This window comes from Zootoca vivipara, chromosome 7 (genome assembly GCF_965207765.1).
Source record: "Zootoca vivipara chromosome 7, rZooViv2.hap1.1, whole genome shotgun sequence".
NCBI lineage: Eukaryota > Metazoa > Chordata > Lepidosauria > Squamata > Lacertidae > Zootoca > Zootoca vivipara.
Window position 1 is genome coordinate 65325987 of NC_142590.1, and position 17001 is coordinate 65342987.

Below are 17001 nucleotides of genomic sequence, written 5' to 3' on the forward strand. Positions count from 1 at the left end.
AAGTACAGTAATTAGAACAGCAAACATCTAGATTTTGCTTCCATCTGCCTTTGTAAAATTTCTGATAGTTGGTGCAAGCGTAGAAGCTACGCTTTAAGTTCTCGTAAGATTCTTAGTTCTTTCAAGAAGACCAGCTCAAATAAGTACCTACCACGTATTTTTAAGAGCCTTCCTTTAAAGAAATAGTAATTTAATTTTACGGATTGAACAACTCCATATTACAGGAATGTTTACAGTATTTTGACTACATGGAAAATTATAAGTATGGTAGTTATAGAAATGCTTAATTTAGTGAAAACTCCCATTTTCACATCCCAATGCCATAGGCAGTTTGACAATATGCCATATCCAATTCCAACTTGACAGCATGGGCAGGAGGATCAATTGTGGTACTGAAGAGAAGCACTGTAACATAAATCGTACTTTTGATTCATATAACATTAGACATAGGTAGGTACAACTTTCTAGTTCTCTTTAAAAACATAGTTGAAAACCCAGGAAATTGGTATCTGGAGGGCTCAAAATGAGACACATTTTTTTAAGCAGTGAGGATAGCTAGTGGATGAAATGAATCCAAGAGAGGTGATGGAATAATCATTTCCAGACCTCAGACTAAGTGACCGTAGGCTTGCTTGTGAACACTACTGTTGGTGCTTATTATGGAATGCAATGTTTGTGAGAGTCAAGGAATCCCATGTATGCTAGCCAAACCATCTGCTCAGTCAGTCAGTTTTTATAGATTCAGCTACATCCATGTCTATACAACATAAAATCACGATGCAATCCAAGCCAGCCAGATCAAAATTTCACAGGGCCCAGGATGGAGCTTCATACCAGCCCATGATGGTATATGGGGTCATTACTAGAAATGGGCCCTGTGAGAACTTTCCATGTTACTAAGGTGCCAGGCCAGCAGCAGAAGTGGTCCAATAATGCCAGTGGCATTATCCTTATCTTCAAGTAATAACATCTTAAAAGATCAACAGGCTTATCAAATCAATGATTGTAGAGATGGGTTGGCAGACAGTTATTTTGTTGTGTAACATCAGTATATGCTCTTGAGTTTTCCTCTAATCTAATTTTGATTAATTGTTGTATCTGGATAAAGTTTTACTGCAGTGCTTTTTTATATTATATTTATTGTGTTATTTCACTGTACACTGCCTTGTCATGGCAATTGCCCTGAAAGGAGGTCTATAAATCTTTTAATAAAATAAAATACACACACAGAAGAAGACTAAAAGGAACTGAAATTAAAAATAAAGCTTCAAAACAAAAGCAGCTGGTGCTTTTGCTGCTGGAAGAGGAGCATACCAGGGGCTGGGAGTAAAGATCAATCTATCTCCTAGACAAAGCTCAAGAGATACCATCACCACACCCCCACCCCATCCTTTCAATGTATTTTTTAGACAGGTCATTCAAGGTGAGATGAGAGCTCTGTTGTTGTTTTAGACATATTTTATGTTTATAATGTATTTTTACTTCATTTGGCCTTTTTTCACCCAAAGAATTTTAGTCCCTTTGAGCCCCTGGGGGTCAGACATATTGATAATAAGGAAAAACTGCTGTAAGAGACTCTGGGATTAAGTGGAATATCAATAAATAAATCAGATCAAATGAATGGTAGTTCCACCGGAAAATGTGGCACAAATGTCCAGCCAGTCCATTATAATTGGCTGAAATCCACACATACACAAGCTTTTAGCCATTCGGATACAAATGTTAAGTAGCATTGCAATCCTACAGATGTGTACCTGAGAGTGAGCCCACACTGTACTCAGTGGGACTTCCTTCTAAGCAGACATAAGTAGGATTGCACCGTAAAAGACATTCAGACATGTGCTTGTAAGCAGAAGTTTGAACTACTTTATTCTGATAGTCCTTCCTGATTTAGTGCCACTGAAAACAAGATGAATTTTTTACCCATTTGTTATATTTTAGTGGTCCTGTGAAACCCATTGCTTCTATTATCTTCGTGAAAGCACCTACTTTCTCTTCAGATGGTTGAGGGGAGTCTTTGGCTGTAAAAACCTATAATAAAAGCAAAGAAATGTGTTAACAGGAGTCACATCTTAATCACCAAAGCATTCTCTGCAAATTAAACCAACATTAAGCCAAAAGGGATGCTTCACACATTGGAGGAAAGGTATTGTCCAGGCCAGGCCAATCTGGAGTAGGAGATGGAGGCTGCCATGCCTATCTGCCACATGCATGGTCCTTTTTGACCAGGCCACACAAATGTGAAATCCGGTGTCTAAGTAGCCTTGGTGGTGTAAGTGACTGTGCAATGTGGGCCCCATCTGTGTTAGACTTAATGCCTCTATATCACATTTACATGTTAAAAACGTTTGTGGGCCTCCAGTAGTTCTGAAGATGGGATAAGTGTATCCCACGAGGTGGGAAAACATGATATTTCCACATTGTTGGGAAGAAATCAAAGCTATTACATGACAATAAAAACAGTGTTTCTGATTACCTTTGTCACTTCAAGAATATTCTTAAGTCTTAAAAAAAGATTGTTCCTAACATGGGAACACATAAAAACCACAGAGCATGGTCTGCAACAGTAACTCTGTGTTCCAACTGGGGGCTGGACTAGTTAGTTAGGAATGAAATCCACATGGTTGCCTATGAGAAATAAGCCCCTTTCATGTCCAGCCCTATGAGATAATATAATATTGGCAACACATTTGGCCTTTCTGTTCTAATTAACCAGGTAATTTATGCCTACATGAACTTGAAGAAGCCAATGTGAGGCTGGCACTTTAAAGAAATAGAGAAATCCATGATCAAAAGCACTATAAGCAACATGAAAAACAAGTAAGTGTCATTGGTATGAGCTTTCGTGTGCATGCACACTTCTTCAGCCCACGAAAGCTCATACCAATGACAAACTTAGTTGGTCTCTAAGGTGCTACTGGAAGGAAATTTTATTTTATTTTTTGTTTCGACTACGTCAGACCAACACGGCTACCTACCTGTAACATGAAAAACAAGATTCGACAAATTCATGAATAGATATACCTATAGCTATAAGTCAGGATGAGAGGTTGCTGATCGCTGTCTAAATCTACTTTCACAACCCTGAAATGAACAATCAGAGATGGAAGATCTCACAAAATAGCTTATTCCTGTACAGTTAAGTTTTATCTTAACAACTTTTACTGTTAAATGTGTATTTGTCCCTTTAAAACTAGCATTATATTGCCCACTAATAGCAGCATACAAGAACTTCATTTAAAATCCTTCTAATGTGTGTGTGTGTAAAAGGAACTGGGCTCTGAAATGTAGTTCACATAGTACATTGTATATCCTCTTCCTACTAGAAGACTGTTATGAACTGTACAGTTTTTAATTTTATAGGCCTTAAACTATCACAACTGAAAATGAGAATACCTTAGGTTCAATTCAGACCTGAAAAAGGTGAAGCAAATTGTTTGCCACTAAGCACATGTGATAATGCATTCTGGAATAGACTCCTCTTTTAAGAATATTCAGCTCACTACATTTGCAAATTGTCCACCCAAACTCTTGAGGTCTCTTTTAATCAGTCTAAATACCATAATGAACTTCGAGTCTTTCGAAGTTAGTAGTTTCAGGGGTGCTGAAAGAATATGGTATAAAAGGCATGAAAGAATATGGTATAAAGATATTCAGCAGTTCAAATGTATCTACTCTGAGATACATTTTATCTGTTTTCAAGCATGGTGACTTTTTTGTAAGCAGCAAAGATTCCTTTGGCATGTAAGCATAGCACATAAGACCATTTATTTGTTTTGTAAGAGGATATGGCATATGTGTAGAAGCAGTGAGGTGCCCCGAAATACAAGTGTTTCTGATGAATAGTCACATGTGATCTGCCATTCCAGGGTAAGGAAAGCAGACATTGCCCATATCTACCCTCTAGAAATGGCACACCTAAACAATTATTTTTTTTATTTAACAAAATGCTTATATTATTTGATTGTAAATCTCAAAACAGTTCACAAAAAATAAAATATTAAATTAAAATGATAGAGTTAAAAACATATATATATATATAAATAATAAAAAGTAATTAAAATGAGCAATAAACTAAAGTATTCTGATACAACCTTGTCATACAGGTTAGTGGACACAGTAACTAAAGTGTCTTCCACAGCTAGCACTTTCTAGTAGCTCTGCTACTGTCATTGCAGGAAATGGTGGATTGATGCTGGCTAAAATGATAACATAGCTGCCTGGAGCGACTGCTGTTTGAGCCACTTACAAAGTATACATATGAAGTGCCCTGTCCCTGCCCATACTGCTCCCTTTTGCTGTGAAGATACTCCATGGGTGCATCTCTTTGAGCCAAGTAGTCTTCGACAGGCATCAAGGACACTGGATGGATGGCCCTCACACTAGAGGGTTTCCTAACGAAGATCCAATAACAACAACAAAACTATGAAAATAAATCACAGCAGTAGGCTCTACAATTAGGCATAAACCTCATTTCTTAATCCCCCATGTTGGTTTCTTACTGTAGATATGAGCCTCTTCCGAAAATTATTGTAGTGCCCCCCCCCAAGTTGAACAAATTAGAAGTCGGGGGAAGAACCTATGACTCACAGGCCAGGTGTGGCACTCAGGGCCTCTCTATTAGGACTTTGACTCTCCTTGAAAGACACCTCTCCTTGGCCCTTTACCTTTACCAGCCCCACTTTGTCCACTCCTGCACCCCACAGCTTACCTATGAGGTGGCTGACAATATGCCCACCCTTATACTTACAATATGGATGGGGGAATAGATTAACTGAAGGCAGTGGATCTGGGATGATTAATGATGTGAGAGAAAATGAAAAGAACAAATGCTTGTGTGGTGATAGGTGTGAGAGAGAATAACTAGGGCATGTGATTGTGAAGGGTGTGTGTGCATTTGAGAGAGAGAAAGAGAAAGAGAGAGAGAATGTAATGAATGCCTGTGTATAGGTGTGTGATAAAATAAATGAACTGAATGGCTGTAGCCTCACCCACTTTTGACACCAGCAGGGCCGTCCCTAGCCCCGGGCTGGGTGGCACAAGGCGCCAGGGCGCCTGGCCATCAGGGGTGTGGAAGGGGCGCCGAACGCTGGTGTCTGTCTCTGCGCGCCTCTGCTGTTGAGCGGCTTCAGGTCGCTCTCCAGAGGCGCGCGGGGCTGGGGCCGCCTGAACAGCTGAGAGGCGCAGCGCGGCGGCCCCAGGCCCACGCTCCCCACGCACCTCCGGAGCTTTGCGCGGGGAGCGGGAGCCTGGGGGCACCTCCTCCGTGCCTCTCAGTTTTTGAGCAGCTTCAGGCCACTCTCTGGAGGTGCGCAGGGAGCGCAAGCCTGGGGCTGCCTCCTCCGCGCCTCTCAGCTCCCCACGCGCCCCTCCTGCCCGCCTCACTCACGGGGGGCGCCGGAGGGATCTTGGCACCAGGGCGCCAGATATGGTTAAGACGGCCCTGGACACCAGCCCCCAGAAAGTTAGCTACAAGGGAATGCAGTCCTTGGCTTGCAAAACATCCCCCATCCCTGTTACCAAGATAGAAAACACTTTTCATGTTTTCATAAAGAGTAAGAAGTTAAAAGAAAACCCAATCTGACATTTTCTTTACATTCTGGAAAGAGGAAAGGTGAGGGGGGGTGGGACTAGAGAAATATATGGGCCTGTTCCAGCTGTGAAGTTTGCCAACTTGGCATTTTAAAAAAGTATTCAACCTGATGAACAAGTGAAATACAATGTGCATTTAGCTGTGAAACTGCTGCAATATTTAACAGCTTATGTATCTGAATTACTATGCAGGGCCCTTAGCATGTGACATAACCTAACTCACAATTAATGTCTCAGAGGCAGCTGAGTGAAAATTGACATACTCAGGACCAAAAGTTTGTAACTGCATCTCAAGCACTTCCTAAACTACTTTTTAAAGTACTGGCTATGCTTATTCCAGGTTGATGAGAAACCATTCAACCAGCATGGAGAGGAAGAATTCACTATTCACTTCACTATTCATTGTCAACAGCAAGTTGTACCCATTGTTAAAGTGTGTCTGGGATTTATTGTTTCAAGCCCAAGTGCCACAAACTATTAGCATAGGTACGTGTGGGCTGACAAGCTAGAACCATTTTTGTGTCTATTTTTTTTTAAAAAAACTTTTTTTTCCAAAGCTGGCTTAGTTGATAACTGCAATTTAGCACTTCCATGTCAGTATTTCCCCCGCTCTACACTGATGCTCACAACTTTTTCATCATTCAGTCTCCTTCACTCTTTTGCTTTATTCTTCCAATCTGTTAACCCTCCTCACAGAATATGGCATAAAAAGCATATGGACTTTCACACACCAAAGGAATTTGGGAAACATGTGGGTCATGCCATATGGCTGGCTTCAACAAACTACAAGCCAAGTCAATTCCACTGCAAACCTCCAAATCTAGAAAAAGGAGCAGTAGAACCCTAGTGACAAGATTCTTAGCCTTATATCTCCCTGCAAAGAGGCAAGAGGATTATACCTAGTGTACATTATGAATTTACCAAGGTGCAAAAATAGCTCATGCCATGGTGTGTGTGACTGGTTTTGATTATAGCAAATCTACATGAGTTTTTTTTTAAAAAAAATTGCTTAAAATGTCGGCCTGGTAGCCATGAGATCAGCAGGTAAGAGCTTTTTTAACTTTTAAATATTTTTCCCCTGTAACATTTAAAAATGGTTTTAGTTGTTTTTTTAAAAAAATGTTTTATCAGTGCTACACCTGCCACCCTGGGCCCCTTTGGTAAGAGGGCAGATATAAGTCAAATAAATCACCAACACCATCAGGCACAATAAAGATATATTGACATAAGAATTGTTTTGGAGAGCTATTAGCTGAATCAGACAAAATGCAATGCAAGATGCAACTAAAAACAGTTCTCAGAGATCATTTGCACACACTGATTTTGAATGCATTAAAAATTGTAGTATAAAAAGCAATGTCATTTTTCTTCCTTGCGGATCTTAGAAGTCAGAATAACATAGTACCCTATTTGTGCCATCTCACTCCTTAGCATTCTGGTTTATAGCCATTTAAGATCTTCCATGAATTTGTCTGAATCATTGAAAGTATTCTGCCATTTTCTGCAGGTTTCACTTCCTCAGATTACTCTGGGATTTAATGCTTCTCCTTCATAATAAGACAACAAATACTATGCATTTAAAGTTTTGCTTGAAACCTGTTAACTCAAAAAATCCCAACCCTCAATAGAACCACAATCCTAGTTCAATAAGGGCAGACAGCATATTTGAAATACAAGACTTCAGTTTGATCTGACCTTGTTTGTGTGATGAAGTGTTCTGTTTGGCTGCTTTACTGTACCAATAGTTTGTATTAATCCACAGCAAACTTGGGTTAGTTGTGACTGGCCATTCTTGCGTCTCTGGTAAAACAACAAAGAGAAATAACCAAGCGTAAAAAATAGTAGTATGGAAGGGCAACACTGGATCATACAATTAGGCACACAAATTATATATTAGTGTTTCCCTGTGGAAGAATTTCAGATCAGAGATTTGCAAAGTTCTCAGGTTTATTATACACATGAGCACAGCACAACTTCGCTCACAGATTAAGAAAAGTGGCAAATACATAAGGAAAGGGTTACATTGTTTGGCCTTCTAAACTTACCAGCTTCATACACCAGGAAAGATGAAAAGGTCATGAAGACACCACACACCCTCGACCTAAGAAATATTGCTACTATCAGGAATCTCTTAAAAACATAAGAAGAGCCTGCTGGTTCAGGCCAAAGGCCCATCTTTTCCAATATCCTGTTTTTACAGTGTCAAACCAGATACCCATAGGAAATCTGCAAGCAGAATCTTCACACAACAGCACCCTCCCTTCTTGTGATTCCCAGCAACTGGGAACAATTACAATAAAAGTTATCTCAATAAAACTGAAAAGTCTGCATTCTTCATTACCTTTTGAACCAAAATACCTTTTGTATATGCTTGGATGTGGTATAGAGCCTATGGTATTTATTATTTACTTCCTATTTCATCAACATTCAAATAGCAAATGTACCCATGTCAGACCATTTAAAATATTGATAACTGTCCCATATCCTTGACGCATTCATAGGCTAAAGCAAGTGATGAGCAGCCACACAGCTTTCCTTTAGATTGTCTTTATGACACAAGGCTTTAGTCCATACATCGGCAACCTTCGGCCCATGGGCCGGATACAGCCCACGGAGGCCGTTTATCTGGCCCACAAGCCGCCCAGTCACCGAGCCGCCCATTCGGCAAGTCCCCCGCACACTGCTAAAGCGGTGCAGTGTGGCGCAGGGACTCGCTGAGCAGTGCCGGAAATGGCGCCTGCACCTGCGCAAACTGGAAATCGCGTCTGTGCAGCCGCAGAAGCAATTTCCAGCGTTGGGGACATGCGCAGAAGCAATTTCCGGCACCCTGGACATGGGCAGCGCAGTGCCGGAAATCGCTTCTGTGCGTGTCTGGCCCATGCCTGGCCCACAGACGATAGTCCATGGGAATGCTCCAGCCCACGGCAGGAAAACGTTGCCGATGCCTGCTTTACTCTGATACCATTTCCAGTTAGTGCACCACTGAGGAGAGCTGTAAGCCTAAAGAAGTACACTCAATATTTAATCTGTTTTGCGAGGAATACTGTTCCGTATTGTATATATCATGCTGGGCCTCGAGAAAGGGTAAATACTATCATGGCAAGTCACACCTGGCTCAAACTATTCAGTTCCCTGAAATAAGAGTAAATACAAACCATGGAAAGTTAACATTGGAATGTTAGAGAGTAGACTTCCTGGATCAGGTCTCAGACCCATCTAGCCCAACATTCTGTTACCACAGTGGCCAACCAAATGCCTGTGGGAAGCTCACAAGCAGGACATGAGGGTATGAACACACTCATGTTCTCCAGAAGTGTTATTCAGAGGCAGCAATATATAGCCATTATGAAATACTAACCATTGAACCACTACAGATTTGCAAAGCATTTCTCTTAGGGCTCTGAAAAAAACAACTCTAGCAAACAACTCTGATAAGCTCTAGCAAAGTTCTCATTCTTGCAATTAAAAAAAATAAATCGTACCTGGAGAGTGCCATGGAGCATCCTGCCCCATTGTTGCTGAGCTAATGTCGTTTGTATCAATCCACTGCATAATGCAATCCATTGTGGTACTCCAGCTCGATGAGTCTATAAAATAATAGCCACTAATCAGCAATGATTATTTTAACCAGCATTATCAAACACCCACCTTCCTATAACCCCATGTTTGAATAATACTGTAAAAACACAAGTGCTGCTCATCTGAAGATTCTGTATCTCCTCAGCACGATTCAGTATGAACTATTATAGTTCAAAGTAATCTACTGCTAGAAGTTCAAATATGTAATGGGCATGCAGAAGTATCTGCTCAGGCAAACTGACACATTCTCTACTTATAACTATGAAGTCTTAACTAAAAACACAAAGATAAGAAAAACAACAACTAAAGGTGCCCAGTGTAAAAGGACCCACAGTCATTCTACATAACTGATACAAGCAAAAGTGAGGAAATTATAATTGGCTCCATGTGTCTAAATTATTTCCTGCCTCAAGACATTGTGTGTCTTACCACACCTTGCTCACTGCTATTCTCTTACATAATGATTATATTCTAGGTTATATAATCAGGGTAACATGGCTTAACTTCTAAAAGATCCTGCCTGGCCAAAGGAGATTGGATAACCACATGTCCCTTCCAGTCCCAGCCTTTTTGCTGAATACTTGGCCATAAGAAAAATGTTATAACAGACAATGAGATTTAAAGGGCTGCTGCTAGTAAGCAAGCAGAAAAGCCAAAAAGAGGGTTATCTTCCTGTTCTTTAGGTTTAAGCCAGGAGTGGGGAGCCTTGGCCATAAATATGACTCCCCCCAGACTCACACCCCAAATGTCTTTGCTTGGCTGGAATGTGTATTTGAACTCTGATAATGCTTCCTGCTTCCCTGAATGGAGGGGTGTGTGTGTGTTTACAAATATAAACTTTTTATGTGTTGCTCTCCTCACATTTGCCTCTGGCCCTATCCACCTCTGGCACACAGCCCCCAGAAGGTGGCCCAGAAGGATATACCACCCTCCAGCTGACACATATGCCCCATTTCTGATTTAAGCCATACAGACACAGAGAACAAGGCATGAAATGGTGCTGTGAAAACAGCTGAAAAATGTGGCGCACAAGTAAAGACCATCTCTGCAAAAAACCTTGACTCAGAGCCCACCTCCATTGTCATTACAAATATTTAAAAAATAGCACTACTGTACTACTAATTATGACAGAGCATGGGCCAGACTATTAAATTAACCGCTGAAGATCCTGGTTATACTACCAGAGATTTTGCCTTGGCTGCTGAAGTTACTTTACAGGCATATAAATGGTTAGTGTTGGACTAGACCTGGGAGACCAGGGTTCAAATTCCCCGCTGAGCCGTGAAGCTCACTGGGTGATCTTGGGCCAGTCACCACCTCTCAGCCTAACCTACCTCACAGGGTTGTTGTGGGGATTAACTGAGGGGGGATGGACGACCATGTATACCGCCTTGAGCTCTCTGGATAAAAAGGTGGCATATAAATGCAACAAATAATTTTATGCCTAATTCTGTGAAGGCCACCCGGTGATGCTTTGGCCTTTCTACAACGGGTCCCAACAGAAGCAGCTATGGCGCTTTCGTCCTTCCCACAGCAACGTCTGTCACCTCGCCGAAGCCTCCAAGGGCAAAGCCTTCCATGGCGAGCAGGAGCCCTCGCTCCCGATTTCCTCAGCCTTCCCACCGTGAACCAGGTGGCAGCTTGTGGGGCTGCCCAGCGACAGCCCCTTGCGGACCCTTCCCCCCCCCCCCACGCCCACCCCGCGCCCCTTGGCTGTCTCAAGCCCATGGCCCCGGAGAGGCTGCCCGAAGCCGGCCTCCCCAGCCCTCTCCCTCGGGCCCTGCAGGCCGAGAGATGGGGCCGGCCGCCGAGCTCACGAAGGCAGCGCGCAAAGGCAGTCGCCAACCTCACTCACCACAACCCTCACCAGCGCCGCCATAATTCTTCAAGGACGAGCTTCCGCTTCCGCGAAACTTCAAAGTGCTTCCGCCCCTTCATCCGACGCCGCTGATGCCGGCGCCGCCACCTCCGAAAGGGCCCTCATCCAAGTCCCCCCGGGATGCTCTTGCGGAGCGTGTCTGGCCGGGGGCGGCGGGGCATCCGCGTGAAGAAGCTCCTTCGTAGCCTCGCTAGCCTTGCTGTTAGTTTTGCGCCAGGGGCATAATAACGGAGCTCTATTTGCGGGAGCTGCCATAGGGGCGACCTGCGCCTGCGGGGCAGCTCGCAGCTCGTATTTATTATGGGGAAGCCAGGAGACTCTCCGTAGTGGCTGAGGAAACGCCGTGAAGGTTTCTTTTAATTTTATCCTCCTCGAAATCTGTTTCCCATAAAGCCTCGGAAACTTGATGTATTTTTAATGACGAGGAAGGTGCTTTCTAGCAGTGCCGGATTTACGTATAAGCTAAACAAGCTATAGCTTAGGGCCCCACTCTCTTGGGGCCCCCAAAAAAAATTTAAAGGAAAAAAACAACTGGGTGTACATTTTCAAAATATAAGATAAAAAACAAATAAAGATTGAGTCTTTGTAAATTGTGTTTCTACAGGAACTTTTGTTACTGCCAAATGCCAATGTGTTTCCATTATTAAGTTTGTTATGAATAAAAAACCATTTTAAGTTAGAGCTTAATAATTATTTCACTATTAATATACTTCTTAATTGTATTTCAGTTCAACAATTACTTTGATAAAATACATATTTTGTTATGTGCAAATGGCTTTAGATACCTATTGGGTCCATAATTTACCATATAGCATATATTCAACACAAAAGACAGCGACAATTTGTTGTTGATAAAGGACAGCTGGACATATAAAGGCCCCCATTACCTTCAGTAGCTTAGGGCCTCATCAAACCTAAATCTGGCCCTGCTTTCAAAAATGCGCAGAGTGCAATTTTCTCCCACCAGTTAGTAGCCACAACCCGCTCCCCCAACACACATACCAAGGATGAGGTGGCAGTGCCTAATTCCGACCAGGTTGTTCTCTGTTCTCCTCACCCTCTTGTTGTGCGCTCAACAAGTGCCATAACTGCGCCTGGTGCAAACCATACATTTGGTGTGACACCCATGTCAACTGCTGTCAACGTATGTTTAGATTAGAACCACAGATTTATAATTACGTAAGAAAAGCTAAAAAAATCAGTGGCAGCTGGTAAGATTTTGTCTAGGTAGGGCTGAAATTTTTAACCTTGTGGTTTTCCTCACAATAAGACTAGTATGGCACTCATTTTGGAAAGTGTACCATTTCATATGTACCCTGTCTCACTAAAAAAAACAACCTCCATCAATTATTCTCTGCACTTTTATGGACAGGGGAAGAGTTTTTTTATAAGAGAGGAACAGCATTTCCTCCATGCTGCATTCAATATATTTTGAACTTTGCTCTTAGAGGGGCATGTTGGAAGTAGATACACACACTTTTCCTGGAAATACAGCAACAATTTATTTATTAAACCTTGCTCATCTGACTTGGTTGCCCCAGCCATTCTGGGAGGCTTCCAATAAAAATACAAGGGAAAATCAACATAAAACATTAAAAGCTTCCTAAAACAGGGTTGCCTTCAGATGTCTTATGATTTTTTTTTACAGTTGTTTAACTCTTTGACATCTGCAATCAAGCAGTCTTTCCCTACTAAATAGCTGCTGCTGCAGTAGCTTTTAATGAGTGAATGCAGGGAAATGGTTAATACAGAGCTTGTTGCTACATAAGCCACCAACCATTTCTCCTCCAATCGAATTCACAAAAATAAATACAAAATTGATAGATATAGAGACACACAGTGTCCACTGTTCTCTCACTCTTATCCCCCACCCCACCTTTAGAAAGGGCTACAAAACAAATACTATATAAAAGAAACAAATAAAAACACTTCTTATAGTAGGAAACACACTCTGTTGCTTCTCTGGTTTACTAGAAAATGCTAAACAGTATTAGGAGCTCTGGCCTTCAAGGAAAGATTGGAACCTATAATGTTTGGAGGGGAGATGTTAACATGTAGTAAACGTACCCTGAGGCCAGTGATCCTTTTCATATATCTGTCTCCCACATAATACATGAAGCATGCAGTGAACAAGTACAGATTCATATTTGGCATAATGTGTGAAGCAGCCCTAAACTCATTTGCAACCCAAATATAAATCACTTTTGCATCTTCTGAATGATGGCATTATTAATGAGCATAACTTTCAACTCTGAATGCCAAAGATGCAGGATGCTATCAGTCAGATGCCCAGGCCTTGTAAGTTTCCTTAAGGCTACTTCTGCAAGTTCTGCCTCTGAAAGGAGCTGTGAGGACTGAGGAGCCATTCATTGCGTCAGTCTTGGCCTTCTGTGATAAAAGGCCCATTTGTGAAAAAGGAGCTGTCAAGAATGGAGTCATGATGAGCATGGAACAGTAGGAGGGAAAGACTTTATTTGTGTTGTGTTGTGTTGTGAACAAGCTCCAGTCTTAAACTGTTTATGCTTCTGAAGTTCTACACTTTAAATACCCAGACCATTTCTGGCAGTGTATTGGCAAGTTCCCAAATAGGCACATTGCCAAATCATATTGGCAGAATCTTTTCCCTGGCCTATTTTAAAATAATTTCCAATGAAAGGGATTCCATAATCACCACTATTAACTTATTCCACTCTCCAACAATTTTCACATTTACAATTCCTTTTGTAATATTTAAGCTGAAAATGTTCTTGTAACTCAAAAACCATTGCTTCCTCCCTTACCTTCAGTAGCTATGGAGAACAATTGATCTCCACCAACCTTATAGCAGCTGTTTAGATATGTATTTGAAAAGAGTTGCCAGCTTTGCTAGTTCTGATAGCATAGGCGCTTTCAAGACTGGAATTCCTGTTGTTTTCTCCTTGATAAATATTTTCAGTGCCTTCAGCTTCAACTTAGCCAGTTCTCAGATGCTTGGTTAAAATTATTTTATTCCAGGAGGCCTTTGCAGAGTGAATGCTATTCTGATGTGTTAATCTCTGATGTTTTAAACCTCTCATGTTTATTGTTTTGAATTTTTGAATATTTTATGTTTCCATTTTGTAAGCCACTTTGAGACCCAGATGGGGAATAGATGGATAAAATAAGTAAATAAGTGAAAAAGTAGCCTTCATATACCATATATTACATTCTACGTAAATCCTATACTGTATATTCCTGCTTTCTTTTAAATTATCCACTTGTTTCTTAAAATCATTGCCTGAACCTAGACACTAATGGCACATTGGTTCTAAACAGTTGCCCAGCATTATGATGATGCTACAATTCTTTTGTGACATGGTACCAGCTAGCTATTGGTACACTCCATTTTAAGTAGGAAATCAGCCTTTGCCAGCTTGTACCCTCCAGATGTTTTGAATTACAATTCCCTTCAGCCCATTAGCATAGCTGTGATAGCTGAGGGCATCACTTATTTTAAGGGGGGGGATGACGACGCAGGGGTACACATACCCCTAAACATTTTGTGAATCTAAGTTTGGCCTCATTGAGGGGCAGTATTTCAATATGAGTAGGAAAATGAGAGTACCCTTAAACATTTTTTTTAGAAAAAAAGCACTGGCTGAGGGTGACAGGATTTGTACCGGTAGCAGAACACATCTGGAGAACACCAAGATGGCAAATGCTGTACTAAATAAAGGACTGGTATGGCAATATAAGGTTTTAGAACTAGAGCATGTATTGAAATATAAGTATTGAATCCCCCCCAAAAAATTGTGTAGTGCCTCTTAAGGAGGTGTTGACTGCTGACAATAGGGGGTATAAATAACATACAATCGTTTTTGTCACTGAGAGCAAAATTCATTAACGTTTATTAGCACATTTCTGCGTCTGGGTAACTTGTCACCTATGGTGACATTTCTCTTTGTGACATCTAATTCTACCTGTTATTGACTGGTTGGATGCAGAGGAATCGTGGGAGGAACCAACTGGGAAATCTCCAAGGGAGTAAGACTCCGAGCCCAGGGATTGGTGGTGGGACAACGATGAGTGATCACAGTAAGCAGACTGGGAAGAGGAGGTGTCAGAAGCTGAAGGGGTAACAGGACTTAGTGAGCTGGGAGAGTCTGTGTCAGAGAGAAGTCCAGAATCGGAGGAAGAAGCTGTGTCAGTTGGAAGAGGGAAGCTAAGAGGCAGAGATAAGTCAGGCTGGTGAAGACTCCCGGGTTGTTTCCCTCCTCTGCTGTGACAGGCTTCCCTCCCCTCCATCTCCCAGAACTCGAAGAGGTCTGAAACTGGCAGAGCTATGGCAGGCTGCATGCAGGCATGGTCTCTGATTGCTTGGAAACAGCTCTGGAGAGGGGGAGGCTTAGACAGCTGTGGAGAGGCAAGGACTTTCAGTCTCGGCAGATGATTCATGGGATAAGACACTAAGCTAAGTCTGAGTCATTTTTATTTATTTATTTTGGTAATAAAGTAAACTCCAACTTCGAACAGAGTGATTTACTGCCGGTCTCTTTGACACCACCACAACCCGGTTTCCATTTGCTCCTCACCCAACAACAACAACAACAACAACACAAGGGTCTTCAACAATACCTCTTTATCATTTGGGTGCAAGCCTAACCCAGATAAATGTAACTTAGCCTATTTTGGTATTAAGTAACATGTTTTTTAATGAAAATTCACACATGCACATATAAAAAGACAGCACAAACCTTCATTTTACCCATTAGGAAACATGATAACTAGCAGGCCTTGTAAAATTTGCTCTTGCACACTTCCTGAAAATTATCTGTGTGTATGCCCAGAACAGAAAATGGTTGTGGAAAGGGGAAGGAGCAATTGAAGGGAGTGACAAGCTTCTGAATAAGATCAGCATAGCAATGAAAATTCATGACTGGAAAAAAATTGTGTTTGGAGCTAATGTGCAAACAGACATACACTAAAATCAAATCTAAATGACGCATTTGAAAGCACCCTTAATGCATGTTGCAATATGTTTGTGTGTTTGTATATGTGTCTTGCATTCCTTAAAATTAGGTTTATGTTTTAGTTATATATACTGCTCTGGTGTTGCAGTAGATAGATTCTGGCCTATAAATACTTTTATAAATGAAATAAATAAATAAAATGCCCAACTCAGGTACACCCCACATGGAAGCTCTCTTTTGCAGCACAAAACTAGGTACAGCCTAGCTTTGACTTAAACAAATCAATTGCTCCTGGCACTTCAAATGCAAGAATAAACACTGATACCATCTTAATAAACATAAGCCCCAGATGTTAAGCAAATGCATAGAAATAGCTGTACAAATATTAATCTGGAATTGAGGTGAAGTTTAAGTTCTAATATTCATTAACACCGAGGTCTTTCCAGACTCATCCTCTCCAGAGAAACATATGTTTGGCATTTAGAAATAATAGTGTTTTTTAAAAATATTAAGGATTGCCATATGCTGGATGGAACACATCCAAACATGAAGATGTGGTTACCATAGAAGGCTAGAATCCATTATCCAATTTGACTTGTTAAAGCTACCTTGGGCATTAGAGCAGTCTACCTCTATTGCCAATGTAACAACCCCTCTGTCCCACGCGCCTGTGTGAAATTGTAAAAGACTGAGAATGTTCTGTTGTGAACATTCCATGACATTTCATCAGCTCAGTCAATCACTGCCAGAGGTTTCACCACCACAAAATTCTTTAGGGTATTACAATATAAAATTCTTGAAACCAACAAATTTAACACAGTGGAATTAATGTGTTTGACACCAAAAGAAGTTTAATAATTAGTAATGCTTCTGGAACCTCCATTTTCACTTGTGGTCTGCACTTCCTTGAGGACAAGTACATATCAAGGAAGTTGCGGAGTGTTTTTCAGGACTGAGCTAATTTAATTGAGGTTTGTTTTGTTTTTATTTGCTGTAATGCTTTCCACTATGTAGTTGTGCCTT

The 17001-nt window shown here is 41.3% G+C and overlaps 2 protein-coding genes across 2 annotated transcripts in view; one reads left to right on the forward strand and one right to left on the reverse strand.

Moving 5' to 3' along the window:
* The window catches only part of UQCC1 (ubiquinol-cytochrome c reductase complex assembly factor 1), a 42138-nt gene extending 31058 nt beyond the window's left edge, over positions 1 to 11080 (reverse strand). Inside the window, exons 1-4 of the mRNA XM_035122198.3 lie at positions 11027 to 11080; positions 9075 to 9179; positions 7288 to 7392; positions 1924 to 2031 (exon numbers count right to left, since the gene is read on the reverse strand). Coding sequence (XP_034978089.1) covers positions 1924 to 2031; positions 7288 to 7392; positions 9075 to 9179; positions 11027 to 11050 — 342 coding nt within the window. The 5' untranslated portion in view covers positions 11051 to 11080. The remainder of the gene's footprint in view (positions 1 to 1923; positions 2032 to 7287; positions 7393 to 9074; positions 9180 to 11026) is intronic.
* CEP250 (centrosomal protein 250) overlaps positions 1 to 17001 on the forward strand; it is a 136735-nt gene that overhangs the window by 55482 nt on the left and 64252 nt on the right. The gene's annotated exons all lie outside the window — the stretch shown is intronic.